General features: G+C 40.6%; 1 protein-coding gene across 1 annotated transcript; it reads right to left on the minus strand.

The window, feature by feature from the left end:
• Positions 1 to 14233: 14233 nt before the first annotated feature.
• Positions 14234 to 15757, minus strand: LOC148054937 (uncharacterized). The gene is given in 1 exon segment (XM_087763639.1): positions 14234 to 15757. A coding segment is annotated over 1 exon segment (1524 nt).
• Positions 15758 to 15791: the final 34 nt, after the last annotated feature.

Genomic DNA, 15791 nt, shown 5'->3' on the forward strand with positions numbered 1-15791 from the left:
GCCTTATTAGGCCTCATGTAAGTTACATTGGGCACAGTTCAGATGGTTAACTTGGTTTTGACTACTTGAGTTGACTGATAATGCAGGGAGCCAGGGTCTGCCATACACAGATAATAGATACTCTGAATCACAGAGTTGGCTTGAACTTGGACTTCAGTTATGTCGCAGTGACTAACTTAGGCATCTGTACTAGCAAGCCTGAATACATTTCTTAATCTTTTCAAATCTCCATGCCCCAAATGCAAAGTGGAATGATAACATCTTCCCTAACTGACAAGCCTAGTACAAAACCAAATATATTAAACTTGCTGAGTGGTTGACAACTACGATAATCATATGTATGCATATGTACATATATAATGTCTGTCATAACAAGTGGTGTTCTTTGAACTTCCATGCCTTTGTATACATAGAAGCTATTTCTTTAGGTTGGGATTATGATGAGTAGGGCAGCTATATCACACAAAAGTGCCTTGGAATTCACATTTGGGCTTGTTTCCTTTGCATTTATGTTTATGCTAATTTTAGGCTCTTCTGATAGCCCTAGGAGCAATTTATACAACTATAATAATAAAACATTTGGCTCTCTTGCTGAATTTCAGTACCCTGAAAGATGGGAAACTCACAAAAAGCCCAGCTTCCTTGTTATCTCAGCTGCAGAAATTGCCATTTGAGGCAAAAAGAAAAGCCTGTGAAAAATGTGAAGACAGATACAAATGATGAGATCTTGAGGTATATTTGGTTTCCAGGAGAATCAAAACACTCAGCCAGAAAGTAAAGAAAGAAAAGAAAGAAAAGAAATAATAATAAAAAAAATCTAAACCCTTACCATCTTACAAGATAGAATCTATTTTTCTTTTGTTTCCCAGATCACAATAAATGGTATTTAACACTGTGTATTTAAGTCACTTTTTGTTGCATTTTAATCTGGTAATTAGTTTTTCCATGCATCAAATACTTTTTAAGGAGATCAAACTGAAATAGCATTTAGCTTAATTCTGATGAGGCTAAAGTTATGCTTCATTTGACCAAGGGTGTTTAAGAGTTGAACAATAATGTATAATATAGAAAGTCTTTAGCAGCAACCTTTTCCATTCTAACTAGTGCATAATATTGGTTTTGCAATCATTTAGTAATTATGTAAGGAGGACATATTTATTATGAATTATTGATTTTATAATTACTGCTGCTGGTGTTCACATTATTACACAATGAAAATCTTTTAATATACAATGTTCTTCACCCTCAGCTGGCAAGCAGATTAGCAAGAGTAGATTTTTATCAGCACTTTTTTTGCCAACTACCTAAGTGGCTTGCTTTCTGAAAAAAATATTGCTAATGGCACTTAAACCAAGAAGAATATCCAATCTCTCAAGGTCATTCCTAGAAGATTATTATAGTCAGTCAACGAAGAAAGAGAGAGAGAGAGAGAAATTTGTTTAGTTGTTTAGTTATTTTACTGCTAATATCATCAGGAATTAAAAGTTATAGCTTTAAATTTGCTGTAAGCTAAATAGACATAAAAGGCCACTATAGAATCATAGAATCATAGAATCGTTAAGGTTGGAAAAGACCCTTAAGATCATCAAGTCCAACCGTTAATCTAACACTGCCAGGTCCACCACTAAACCATGTCCTCGAGCACCATGTCTACCCGTCTTTTAAATATCTCCAGGGATGGAGACTCAACCACTTCTCTGGGCAGCCTGTTCCAGTGCCTGACTACCCTTTCGGTGAAGAAGTTTTTCCTAATATCCAACCTAAACTTCCCCTGGTGCAGCTTGAGGCCGCTTCCTCTCATCCTAAAAGGACATACACTGGATCATGACACATGAAGATATATCTCTTATGAAACTGATTTTTCCATACGTGCAGGCTGACTACTAACCCGTCTGTAGAACTGCAGGGAAAAGTTATATTCAGGGCTAGTGTATAATTGTCAATATGTTTTATATTGTTGAGCAAGGGATTTTTCTTCAAGATGTGTACAAAAGAGATTGTCCAAGTTCACCATTTGATTGGGTCTGCAGCTTCTCACTAATAGCTGTTGCTAAGAAACTGTCACCCTAAACAAAGAGGAGTTCTGCACCATCAGAAATCTTTGGAAATAGGGCTCTCCATTGCTGGCATCAGAATTTAACCACCAGGCTAGAGAATGTAGACCTGGCAGGTGCAGGGAAGAGGATGCAAGTACCTTCGACAACTTCCTCTTCACTTGCCAGGATTGAAACTTTGACTGGAATGATGCAAGACTAGATCTTTATTTCCTACAGACACATGCGCACATACACACACACACTCTCTCTCTTAAGCATATATGCAAATTCGGCAATGGGCCCAAGGTTGGATGTGAGTCTGAATTTTGTTGCTTGATTGCTTTCCCCTCAGTAAAATGATTTTATTAGGATATGGTTGTCATGTAATCTTTTTGTGAAAGAAAAAATGCTAATAAAACACATGACACTGAGATCAGCCTGTTCAATGAGAAGTATTGGTGTTTTGTTCCAGTATAGACTCCAGATCATCCCAGTTAGGTGATAACCTGCTTGGTGTCTCACCACTTATGTATTCACACAAAGAAACACAGAAAGGAAGCAAAAAAATTCAGACTGGGATCTTTGAAATGGCAGAAAGAAGTTGCTGCTATATGACAGACCTGATATGGTCTGGCAAAAAACGTACTTTGGATTTTACCACAAAATGAACACACATACAAGAAATCTAAACAGAGGAAGTAGAAATGCACATAAGTTCTTCACAGGCATTTGACTCTTCAAGATGGGGGAAAACCCTGAGACATATAAATACTGAGAAATGTTATGTTATCTTTTTTTTTTTTTAAAGAAAGAAAGATGAAATAACATTATGCCTGTAGTGGCTTATGGAAAACAACAGAATAGAAATAGGAAAGATGATAACCTTTGTTTTTATAAGGGATACATTGCCACAAAATTATAAATGAGTTGCTTTTCTGCTTTTCTGAGGTTCATGAAATATAAAAGGATGAGTACTATTGTTGTCATTCAGTCAATGGGATCAGGGTTATTTTTGAATTTGAGTATTTTAAGCTTTGTCTGGTATATCCCCAGGTTGAGACAACATAGTTCTAACACCTTCCAGGTAATTGTGTCTATAGCTAAAATAGAAGAGTAAGGAGCATGTCAGGACATGATTCCATAGCAAGATGACTTCAGCACACAACACTTCACTTTGTTCCCACTCACCCTACATTTTAGTTTCCAAAAAGAAGGAGATATTAGCTGAGGACTTTCTAACCAGGTCCAGATGGGTTAGAAGCACTCCGGGATTGATTTGCTTTTACTAAGTGAAAATCTGGTGTTATAAACAATTGCAGGAGTATATGCAATGTACCATAATGCTTGTGATATGCTGGCCATGGCAAGTTTCACAACTGGGTGTGCTTCATCATGACAAATGTCTGAGTGATGCAATGTAAGGATCAATCAATCTTGACTCGGTGTTAAGATGAACTGGGTGGTCTAATGAGTCTTTTCTGTCTCTTATGGTAAGAGGAGATCAATAAATGCAGAAAGTCAGATCAGTGATTTAAAAATACTGGTTTTGCAGTGTTTATACCCAGAAGTTTTAAACTTTGAAAAGTCTGTGAGCTATAAGAACAATAACAATAAAAATAAACCTGTTACTCCCTAATATTTTTTTCAGCAAAACAAGTAGTAAGCAAGCAAACATTAGGACTTTCTTATTATGTTATACTCTACATAAGTTTTTGAAATGTGTAAAAAAGTACAATCTTAAAAGTATGATTAACTGGAAATTTAACACAACTTTTCATAAAATATCTTTGTGTGGTGGTGCATCCCCCCCTCCTCTGGACCACCTTATGATCACAGGGACTCATGTCAAGGCTTGGCCTTTGAGCAATGAGTCTGGCGATTAGGTGCCCCTTGGTTGTACCAGGCACTCTTGCACGGCTGAGCTGGGGAACAAGGATGCCTTGATCTCACCTGGCATAATCAGTCACCCCTTGACAGCTTGGGGACATATCATTGTGGATTGTAACTCGGGCGGATCGGTACGGGAGGATCGTACCTGCCTTGCTGAGATTAATGAGAACTTAGCAATTACCGACCAGAGCTGTGGCCAGAATGGAAATTTACGGATGCCTAAAGTCAATCATCTCACAACCCTATAAACAGCAGTACCACGGGAGACCCTTTGAGCTCTCCTGGACCGCAGCAGGCTGTGTCAGAATCTCCCTCTGAGTGGGACGCCTCTCAGAGCTGTGAACTCTTAAGTTTGCATACGGAGGCGTGGCAACAGGACCTGAGCTGATCTCCGGTGCCCTTCATTCCTTGAGGCTCAACCTTCGCCCACTGAGACAATCATTTGAAGTGAGTATTTCACTGAGCTCAAGGGGAATTTTTGATGGGTACCTTTATCTGGGCATACCAAACTCTCGAGGGATTTTAAGAGGTACCTTTATTAGGTCTATTGTGTGATTGTGTGTGTGTGAGAATTGATTCAAATATCATAGTAAACTTCATTTAATCACTTTGCAGATACTAGAGTAACCAATGATTAGTTACTGCTAAATTCTTGTGATTCTCTCCTTACTGTGAACAAACCCTAAGTTGCTGCTAAATACATATAATCCTTAGCCATAAACCATTGACCAAGTCTGAGACTAGGATTGGATCCACCTGCACCTAGGCTCCTCTCTGAGAAGGAGTTTAGAAAGCAAGGGGGTCCATTCTGAACCTCGTGACTCAATGTGAGGGCCTCCTTCACCCCCCTTGTATTTCCTTCTATCTATCTCAATCTTCCCTTCTCTCTCTCTCTCTCTCCATATATTCCATTCATTTAATAAGTGATAGAGTGAACCTTGCCATTGAACTTTGTTAAATCACCCTTTTATGAATTTCTATTAAAATCACTATTTGCAAATATCTTTGGCGGTGATTATTTAAGCAACCTAACCGCTCATTCACAACACTTTGATAAAAGGTTTCAGATAAGATTCACTCTCTGAAGTGCCTCTTTGTCTCTCTGATGCCTTTTTCTCTCTCCATTGATAACAGAATAAGCTGAAGATGCTAAGTTTTCATATATAACCATTTGAAAACCTAAAGAGGGGTGAGTCTGAGCTGTGGATGTTCTATGATGTGTGGGCACAACAATAACAACTCATTTAGTAGCACAGTAACTTGGGCATTTAAAAAATAATTTGATCAACACACTTGCAGAAAACATTCCTTCATCAAAAACTCATTAATGTTTTCTAGTTTGGTTGAATAACATTACATAATTTTCAGAAACCAGTAGCCAGGAACAAAATATTTAAAGGTAAAGTTTAAAAGGAAATTCAATTCCCCTAAATCTAAACTACCAAAATTAAAAAAATAATCTATGCTTATAATGCCAGCTATGGTCAACAGAGATGAAGAGTCTGCTTCAGGGTGCGATTCATGCTACTCTGCCCAGGTACACGTTGCAGGAGTACATGACGTGTCCACTGGAGGTATCTAGATCTCTTTGTTGATTAAAGTAGGGAGTTCAGATGGCAAATTCAGATTACATACAGGACTTTTAGATTAATTACTTTGAGATTCTCAAACCTGAAAGAAATAAACACGTTATGCTTCAATGAAAAAATTTTACATTACTAAGTTCAGAATATTATCATTACCTTGGCTGAAATATGCAAATGGCTTTTTGGATTGAGTGTCCAGTTTTATATGTAAGACACTCGGAATTATCTAGAGAAAATGCCCTGTAAATGTCAAACCCCTTTAACTGCGCAGTATTTCAAGATTGGAACAAGCAGATTCCAAAACTATGAAAAAATTTGTCCTGCATCTTCTTTGTAGTTTACCCTTCTTCTGTGGTTCAGTCTAGGAGTCCTAGTCAAAGACAAATTCCTTGCTCTATCTGTACAAATAAAAAAATATATATATAAAAAAAAGATTTTTACTGCCTCAGAGACGTTATAATTTATGTAAAAATTAAGAAGCAACAGGACTTATAGGCAAATGGAAAGTGGGCATCTGATTTGCTTGCAGGTCTTGCATTTCACTGTTTTTTTAGAAACATTTTAATTAATAAAAGTGAAAGCAGCCTCCTTGTCTTAAGGTGACCAGCTATGGCTCTCACGAAATCCTTTGTGCCTTTTTTTTTTTCTCTTGAAAATGTCAGTGAGTGCAATAATAACAATTAATGATGATGACTGTTGCTTCAAAGCCAAAGACTGTGACGTTAATAGGTTCATAAGTCCATTCCTCGCTGTGGAAGTTGATTTGTGACATCCTGTCACAGACCTGTCGGGCATTTTTTTAGTGCTGGTACAAAAATATTTTATTTTCTCTGGAAAAAAAAGTAAAAATAATAAAAATTATAAGAACCATTTTAGGTATTCTTCAACATTTAGAGGGTTTTTTTAAAATTTATTTATTTTGTAAGAAAAAATAAATTAAGTGCAAATATATTTTATCAAAACACAAAAATGCAATACTATTTGGAATAGAAACATTAACAAAGATAAGTATAGTAATAAAAAGAAATATTTTTTTTCATAGAATGCAGGTGAAAATAACTGATCTCCACTGGAAAAAGAAGAAATTTACAGAAATTAACATAAAATTCTGAGACAACTTCAAAAGTTTTCTTCTATTCTTTTGCTTAAATACTATACTAAGTGCCAACTGATCATGTATCTGTCCATCTTGAAAGCTATTTTCATGCCGTCAGCTGTCTTTCACTTATAAAATGTACACAATTTTTTATGTAGCCCCTGCTTTAACCAAAGACCATTGGATGTAATTGCATAAGAGATGATGGGCTGTGACCACTACCATTGACCTGAAGGCCTCAATGACTTGCAAACTTCTTAGAGACTCAGCTATTAAAGAGACAGAATAATTACAATCTGTCAGTACAAATACAGCTAAGTGTTTTTAAATGGTTTTGTTTCTGTTTTGGTTTTTTGTTTTTGTTTTTAAGACAGCTAAACTAAGCATCTTTCTCTAGTTAATCTTGTAAACTACCTGTTCAGAAAACAAAGCTAACTATATTTAAAGGGTGATTCATCTCACCTGAAGGTCACAAGCCAGGCATAAGAGATGTCCTTGTTTCTCCATCAGTTACAGAGGAAGCCAAGAAGTTTGACAAGAAACCTCATGATTCAATAGTAATATTGAGGTGAAATGGATCTCTTCTTTTTTTCTACGAGGACTTCTTAATTTAATGGAAATAATAAAAACTGAAAAAAGATTCAAACTCACCACTTTAGCAGTCTGTAAATCAGTATGCTTTCACAGTTACTGTTTAAACTGAGTTTTCAGAGGTTTCTTTACTTTTAAGTCTAAAAATAAAACCTTGATTCATTCTTCAGTTTTATCTAAGAAAAATGCTCCAGCTCGTGCAACATAAAATCAATATATGTAGGAACAATAATACTAATTACACAATAATATTGATACACTCTTATTTTTACTATTTTCTTGAATAAAAATGGACTTTAATTCCATGACAAAACAATAAACTTCATTTTTTTCAGACGGAATTATGATTTACATCCTTATTATCAATAAATTTCTATAAAAGAAGGATTTGTATCTTTCATGGGGCCAGATAAGAAATTAAATATCCTAGAATGAAGCCTGCATTTTTTTAGAGACTAAATCACAAGTTATTTGAAAACAGTTCTGTCTGTCATTAACTTTCAGCTTCACCTAATTGAAATGGCAAATAAAACTTTACATTGCTCTGTATCACCACTATAATGCTTGTAACTTCTTTCCGAGAATGCAGATGCTGTCTTTTCTCGTTAGCTACCTGCTTTTCATCAACTACTTTATGGCAGACAAATCACTGGCAACCTTTACAGGAGTCTTATATTTTGAAGTTAGAAGATATCACTGGGTTTATTTAGTTTAGCCTCCTTCATAGCACAGAACATAGGATTTTTAATTCCTGCTTCAAGTCAATAGCAGTGCTTTGTAGAGAATAATCTTTTAGAGAAAAACAAAATCCAATCTTGTTAAAAAAATTTCCAGCAATGAAGAATCCAATATAAATCTTGTCATTCTAACAGTTAATTACTCTCACCATAAAAATGTAAATGTGTCTACTCTAAATTTCCAGTCACTTTTTCTTTTCTCTTGTCCACTAGATTAGCTCTGCAGTATGTTGTGGTTTAACCCCAGCCAGCAACTATGCACCACACAGCCGCTCACTCACTCCCCCCCAGTGGGGTGGGGGAGAGAATTGGAAGGGTGAAAGTCAGAAAACTCCTGGGTTGAGATAAGAACAGTTTAATAATTGAAGTAAAATGAAATAGAATGGTAGTAGTAGTAGTAATAATAATAATAACAATAATAATAATATAATACAATAATAATATACAAAGCAAGTGATACACGACACAATTGCTCACCACCCCCTGACTGATGCCCAGCCTGTTCCCGAGCAGCAATCCCTTTCCCCCCCGGCCAACTCGCCCCAGTTATATACTGAGCATGACATCATATGGGATGGAATAGCCCTTTGGCCAGTCTGGGTCAGCTGTCCTGGCTGTGCCCCCTCCCAGCTTCTTGGGCACCGGGCAGAGCATGGGAAGCTGAGAAGTCCTTGACTGGTGTAAGCACTACTTAGCAACAACTAAAACATCAGTGTGTTATCAACATTATTCTCATACTAAATCCAAAACACATCACTATACCAGCTACTAAGAAGAAAATTAACTCTATCCCAGCTGAAACCAGGACAAGTATTATTATCATCTTTATTTTTATTTTTTTTACTGTGGTATTTCCCCATTTTGTAAATGTGACAAACATGCTTTGCTCCTAAATATATTACTTGTTATTAGCCACACTGAAAATACATGCCAGGCTTAGACACAAAGCCTATTATTGAATGTCAGCTGATCTCTACTCTGTTCCATTGTGTACAATAAATCTGGGTTAAACATAAGATAAGCTGAGTTTGCTTAGCCCTCTTTTCACCAAGCTAAACTAATTCGAACAGCCTTGATTTTCTGCAGGGTAGAGTACTCCCATGGATAGTTATCATGAATTAGCTGACTTGTTATATGTGATGCCAGAATAACTTATTCATATATGTAATAGTATCCTTGTTCCTAGATTATTGGAGACAGAGAGCACTGTGTATCAGTGGTCTGTATTCTTCATTATTTATCATTCCTTTAGCTTTTGTATCAACTCCAAGCTTTACAGGTAATGATTTTATGTTTTCTTCCAGTTTGTTGATAAAAAGTTTACTAGCATAGAGCCAAAAATCAATCCCAGGGAGACCCCAGTCAGAACACACCTTATCAGTATTAATTCCCAATTTGCAATTACGCTGTGGGACATAGTTATCAACCATTTCTTTAATAATTCAATGTGATTTGAAAAACAATGGGGTTTTAATTTTCTTTTTTTAGTTTCTTGTATACAAGTCAACTTCTTTAAAGGAGTTACATTATTATACATTATTATTTTATTGAATTGAATCAAACCTCTCTTCAAAGCATTGACATGAATTGGTTCGAAAAGATTTATTTCCAGCCTGTGCATATTCACTGGCATTAATACATTACTTTCCTTTAATTCGTTGTTAATTCAGGCTTGTCTCAGAAGGTCTATCATTTTGCTTTTGTTAAGTCCCGGTCTGATTGTCAGGCTCGGGGAAGGTTTGTAATGATCCCAAGGGCGAAATTAAGACACAAACGAGGTCATATGCCGCCAATCAGACGTTTTATTGGGTAAATATAAAAGAATAAAGCGATAGCAAAGGCAGGAAATATTAGGAGGAAATTAAGCAAGCATTCAGAGAGATAAGCAAAGGATAGTCACCACCATGGATCCAGCAGCGTCCCATTGATCCTCAGTCTTCAGTTTTTCGGTGGTGGATGGCCACACTCAGGTTTCCTTGTGCCGTCTTTTATCTGGTGTTGGAGAGGGAGTTTGCCCTCTCGTTTTCCTTTGGTAACCCAGGGCAACATCACGTACCCAGCACATGCACATCTAATATGTTGCTGGTGGGGCAAGCGGCCTGACCGGATACCAGTTGGTGTCCTGTTCTTGGTGGTACCTGATAAGCCAAAGAATGGCCTGCTGCTTCAGCAAGTTTGCACAAGTTTCCTTGCCAGATGGTGCTACCTGATAAGCCAAAGAATGGCCTGCTGCTTCAGCAAGTTTGCACAAGTTTCCTTGCCAGATGGTGGTACTTGATAAGCCAAAGAATGGTCTGCCCTCGGGTCTTGTCAGAGAAAAGAGTGGTCTACTGTCCGGTCTTATCAGATAAACACACACAAGCAAGCTTTGAGACAATTGTTCTTAACACTTCAGTCTCTTACACCACCCTGTGGCTCAAAGATTGCTGTCTTGACTCGCAGATCTCTGCCTTCATGGCCCATGGTGGTGATACAGGGAGAGGATAGTAAGGTAAGAAGAGAGCATTTGTTTACACAATTTTTACAACTAAAGGTCTTGGTTGGTACACTGCACGGATATATTTAACATTGTCTGGTGATGGGGCAGCAACAAACTGCATGTTAGTCACAACACGTTGAATTAATTGAACAAACCATGGAATGATACATGGTAAAAATAATAGCATTGCTAAACCACACAACATATAGAACAAGATACGCTTAACCCAAGGGGTACCTGGAAGCCATGAAAAGGGATCAAATTCCCAACCTTTCCAGGTCTGAACAGGAACATGGGCTAATTTTCTTATTCCAGAGGTTATTTGTTTAACAACTTGACCGTTATCATCAATTTTTAAACAGCAATTCGAATCATTTAATTTACCACAAACACCTCCTTCTTCAGCTAGCAGGTAGTCGAGAACCATACGATGTTGCAAAATTGCCGTTCTCATTTGTGTGGTTTGATCTGCCAATAGGTCCAAGGCATGAGCAGTTTCATTGGTAATAATTTCTAAAATGGCTTGTAGTTGAATAATGCGATTTAAATTATAAACAGGTTCTCGAGCACCGCTAATCACTTCATTGGGGTTCCAGGTGGCAGGCCCATAGTGTTGGATAATTCGTTCTGGGGGCCACTCATCCTTTCCCCACGATTGGCTGCTAACACCTGCTATAGCAGTATTAACAGATCGTCTGCTCCGTGTAAGATCATCATACAATTTAACACCCAAATTATTATCATCATTCTTGGGAAGCAGAAAAAACAGGGGACGAATTACTCCAACATAACATACTCCAGACCACTTTGCTGGTAACACTTTGTATGCATGGTGACCACACACCCAGTAGTAACCCTTTAAGGCTCGATGGCCATTAGCAAAAGGTCCTTTCCATTCTTTTGCTGATTTGTCAGCATGTAATAGAAAAGTTTGGAATGTATTTTCTCCAAAATACAAGTATTCCTAGTACATGCTGCAATTCCTTCTTTGACTCGGGCATTTTTATCAGATCTAGTGTGGAGAGGTTATCCTGACGAATACATGTCATTCCTCCTTTCCACCTAATCCCTAGAAATTTAACTTCATTTGAAGGAGTCTGAATTTTCTCAGGCGGGATCTTTAACCCTAGGCTTTCTAAATGAGTGATAATGTTATCCTGTGTTGTCTGGACTTTTTCTGTTTGACTCCCTGCAATTAGCATATCATCAATGTACTGATAAATTTAACCCCTTCCTCTGATGGGATTAGTTCTAATTCTCGTGCTAAAGCGTGGTGGGCTAATGTGGGGGAATGTTTATATCCTTGAGGGAGCCCTGTAAAAGTAAACTGTTGCCCCTCCCAGGTAAAAGTAAAACGATCTTGGTCCTGTGGTTGCAGAGGGACCATAAAGAACATATCTTTAACATCAATAGTTGCCATAATAGGATGTGCTTGTTCCTGAATAGTGGCTATGAGTTCGGCAATGTTCGGTACAGCGGCCATTAACGGGCCTGTCTTTGCACTGAGCCGTCGGTAATCGACTGTTAGTCTCCACTTCCCATTTGGTTTTCAGACTGGCCATACAGGGGAATTAAAGGGAGAGTGAGTAGAAACTATAACCCCCTGTTCCTTTAATTCCTCCAGTACTGGGAAAATCCCCTCTTGTGCCCCCAGGGGCAAGGGACTTTGGGCTGTTCAGGACTCTGGTTAACAGAGTCCCTTGGGAGGTAGTCCTGAAGGGCAAAGGAGTCCAGGAAGGCTGGACGTTATTCAAGGAGGAAATCTCAAAGGCGCAGGAGCAGGCCGTCCCCATGTGCCGCAAGTCAAGCAGGCGGGGGGGAAGACCAGCCTGGCTGAACAGGGAGCTTTGGCTAGAACTCAGGAAAAAAAGGAGAGCCTACCGCCTTTGGAAGAAGGGGCAGGTGACTCAGGGGGATTACAAGGATGTTGTGAGGATATGCAGGGAGAAGATCAGAAAGGCGAAGGCCCAACTGGAACTTCAACTGGCCACCGCCATTAAAGACAACAAAAAAAGTTTTTATAAATATGTCAGTAACAAAAGGAGGGCCAGGGAGAATCTCCCTCCTTTGTTGGATGCAGAAGGTAACCTGGCCACGAAGGATGAGGAGAAGGCAGAGGTACTTAATGCCTTCTTTGCCTCAGTCTTTAATAGTCAAGCTAGTCATCCTCGTTTTTTTCAGGCCCCTGAGCTGGGAGATGGAGATAGGATGCAGAGTGAAGACCCAGTTGTTGAAGAGGTGGCAGTCACTGACCTGCTCCTCCACCTGGATGCCCACAAGTCCATGGGGCCAGATGGGATCCACCCGAGGATAATGAGGGAGATGGCAGAGGAGCTGGCCAAGCCACTCCATTATTTATCAGCAGTCCTGGTCAACCGGGGAGGTCCCAGATGACTGGAAGCTAGCAAACATGACGCCCCTCTACAAGAAGGGTCGGAAGGAGGATCCGGGGAACTACAGGCCTGTCAGCCTGACGTCGGTGCCGGGGAAGGTCATGGAGCAGATCATCTTCAGAGCCATTATGCAGCAAGTGCAGGACAACCAAGGGATCGGGCCCAGCCAGCATGGGTTTATGAAAGGAAGATCCTGTTTCACTAACCTGATCTCCTTCTATGACAAGGTGACCCGCTTAGTGGATGAGGGGAAGGCTGTGGATGTTGTCTACCTGGACTTCAGTAAGGCCTTTGGCACTGTCTCCCACAGCATTCTCCTGGAGAAGCTGGCTGCTCACGGCTTGGATAAGTGCACTCTCCGCTGGGTTAAAAACTGGCTGGATGGCCGAGCCCAGAGAGTGGTGGTGAATGGAGTCAAATCCAGTTGGCGGCCGGTCACGAGTGGTGTTCCCCAGGGCTCAGTGTTGGGGCTGGTCCTGTTCAACATCTTCATTGATGATCTGGATGAGGGGATCGAGTGCACCCTCAGGAAGTTTGCAGATGACACCAAGTTGGGTGGAAGTGTCGATCTGCTGGAGGGTAGGAAGGCCCTACAGAGGGACCTGGACAGGCTGGATCGTTGAGCCATGGCCAACTGTATGAGGTTCAACAAGGCTAAGTGCCGGGTCCTGCACTTGGGTCACAACAACCCCATGCAACGCTACAGGCTGGGGGAGGAGCGGCTGGAGAGCTGCCTGGCAGAAAAGGACCTGGGGGTGTTGGTTGACAGCCGCCTGAACATGAGCCAGCAGTGTGCTCAGGTGGCCAAGAGGGCCAATGGCATCCTGGCTTGTATCAGGAACAGTGTGGCCAGCAGGACCAGGGAGGTAATAGTGCCCCTGTACTCGGCACTGGTGAGGCCGCACCTCGAGTACTGTGTTCAGTTTTGGGCCCCTCACTACAAGAAGGACATTGAGGTGCTGGAGTGTGTCCAAACAAGGGCAACGAAGCTGTTGAAGGGTCTAGAGCACAAGTCTTATGTGGAACGGCTGAGGGAACTGGGGTTGTTTAGTCTGGAGAAGAGGAGGCTGAGGGGAGACCTTATTGCTCTCTACAACTACCTGAAAGGAGGTTGTAGCGAGGTGGGGGTCAGTCTCTTCTCCCTAGTAATGAGCTGTAAATTGACCGTAGCCAGTGCCTGTGCTTGAACATTACCGAACGCATCTGCCACAAACAAACGTCGCTTAGACAATCATATACCTCCGCGCACTGCATCTTCTGTCTTGGTGGCTGAAATTTGAGCACCAGTATCCACTAAAAATGTAATGGGTACTCGTCTAAATCCTACAAGGCAGGTGATTAATAAGTCACCTCGATGACCTATAGTGAGCTGTCTAATATACACCCACCCTTCGCCCCCCTGCTCACTACAAAGGGGCGAAGGAATTAGTTTCCCGTCAACCTTTGGGGGGCAGTCGAGTCAGTCAAATTGATTAGGGGCGGGGGTGCACTGGGAACCGGACTCTCAAACATTTTTACTTTGGCCACTGGCTTTTCGGGCCACTCTAAAACTATTTTTTCAAGCCTATCAGTTGGTAACCCGTCCATAAGATCTCGAGGAACACCTTTCTGACACCCTACGGTCCATAAGCTAACACGCTTGTTTGAGATGTTTCTTCCACCAGAAAGTTTAAAGAAGGACACTCTCTTTTCATTTTCAAGGTGTGAGGGAGGCTTTATTTCAGTACGTCTTAAACCCTTCACGTCTGATTTTGGGGACGGGGTACTAACTGGGCCATATTTTCGCCCGTAATTGATTAATTCCTGAGCAACCTCTCCCCAAGTCCATACTTTAAAATTTTGGTTCCTGCGATCAGAAGTCGCCAGTCCAGGTAGTGCGGTTGAGACCTTTTCGCCCTGGGGCATTGCGTTAATTGTACTTTGTAATTGTATGCCCAGAGGTTTTAAAGATTCAGGGAGGCCCCTTATCAGGGGGGTCATTCGTTCAGGGTCCACCGGCATCATCATTGGGGACTCCTGTTTGAGCTTAAGCTCATGATCATACATCATTTGCAAACATGCCGCTTTCTGTATATTTTCTACCAATTGATCAATTGATCCTGTGATAGCAAGAGGGTCTCCTCGTTCCAAGGGATTGAGGCCTCCAGGCCAGTAAGCTGCCCTTTGGGTTAGGGACCAGGGAGCGCGGTGATCACCGGTAGTTAAAAACACTCCGGGCCCCCAATATCCTTCAGCTTCTTTTTCACTTAGTAATATCTGGTCACCACCTGACAACGACACCCTCCATACATATTCTGTTTCTGATTCCTTAGGGGTACGGCCAAACTCCCTTTTTAATTTAGCTAATTCTGTAGCGGTATACGGCACTTCTTTTGTAGTAATTTGAGGGGAGTCGTCTTGGTCATTGTCATACGTGAATTCAGTTTTAACCAAAGGTCGGAGAGAGTAAGGAGGCATCTCTAATTTGTCTAATTTTAATTTCATCTCTTCTAACTCCTCGCAAGGATATACAATTTTCTTTTTGGGGGGCGAATGGCTGTCACCACTCTCGCCCGTGAGGAGTTGCTCTTTAAGAGCAGATTGCAGATAGTCTGCCTGGGCTCTCTGCTGCTCTAATTGCTCTTTTAAGTTCTCTACTTGTCATTGCAAGGATTGGACAAGGGCTTGTAAGCACTGTATGGTCTGAGACTCGGCACTACGCTGCCGGTCTCTTGCTTCCACAGCTACAACTAAACTGGCACCCAAAACGGCGCATATAATTGATTTTCCTTTTCCGGCCCGAAGTTTAGCGTCCTTTTGCAGGGCGCTGATTCGGTCGGTAATACTCTGCAGATTATACCAATTATCTCGTGCCCAGTCAATACCTTGTACTGAAGGGCGTGCATTATGTTTTTCCAAAAAGTTATACAGCACCTCCCTGTCCACAGGGATAGTGTTATCATCACCCATTTTCTACAACAACACACTTCAAGCAGGTTTAGTA

The sequence above is a fragment of the Nipponia nippon genome, unplaced genomic scaffold, assembly GCF_047370975.1.
Source record: "Nipponia nippon isolate SJK-2023a ecotype South Korea unplaced genomic scaffold, ASM4737097v1 scaffold_29, whole genome shotgun sequence".
NCBI classification, from domain to species: domain Eukaryota; kingdom Metazoa; phylum Chordata; class Aves; order Pelecaniformes; family Threskiornithidae; genus Nipponia; species Nipponia nippon.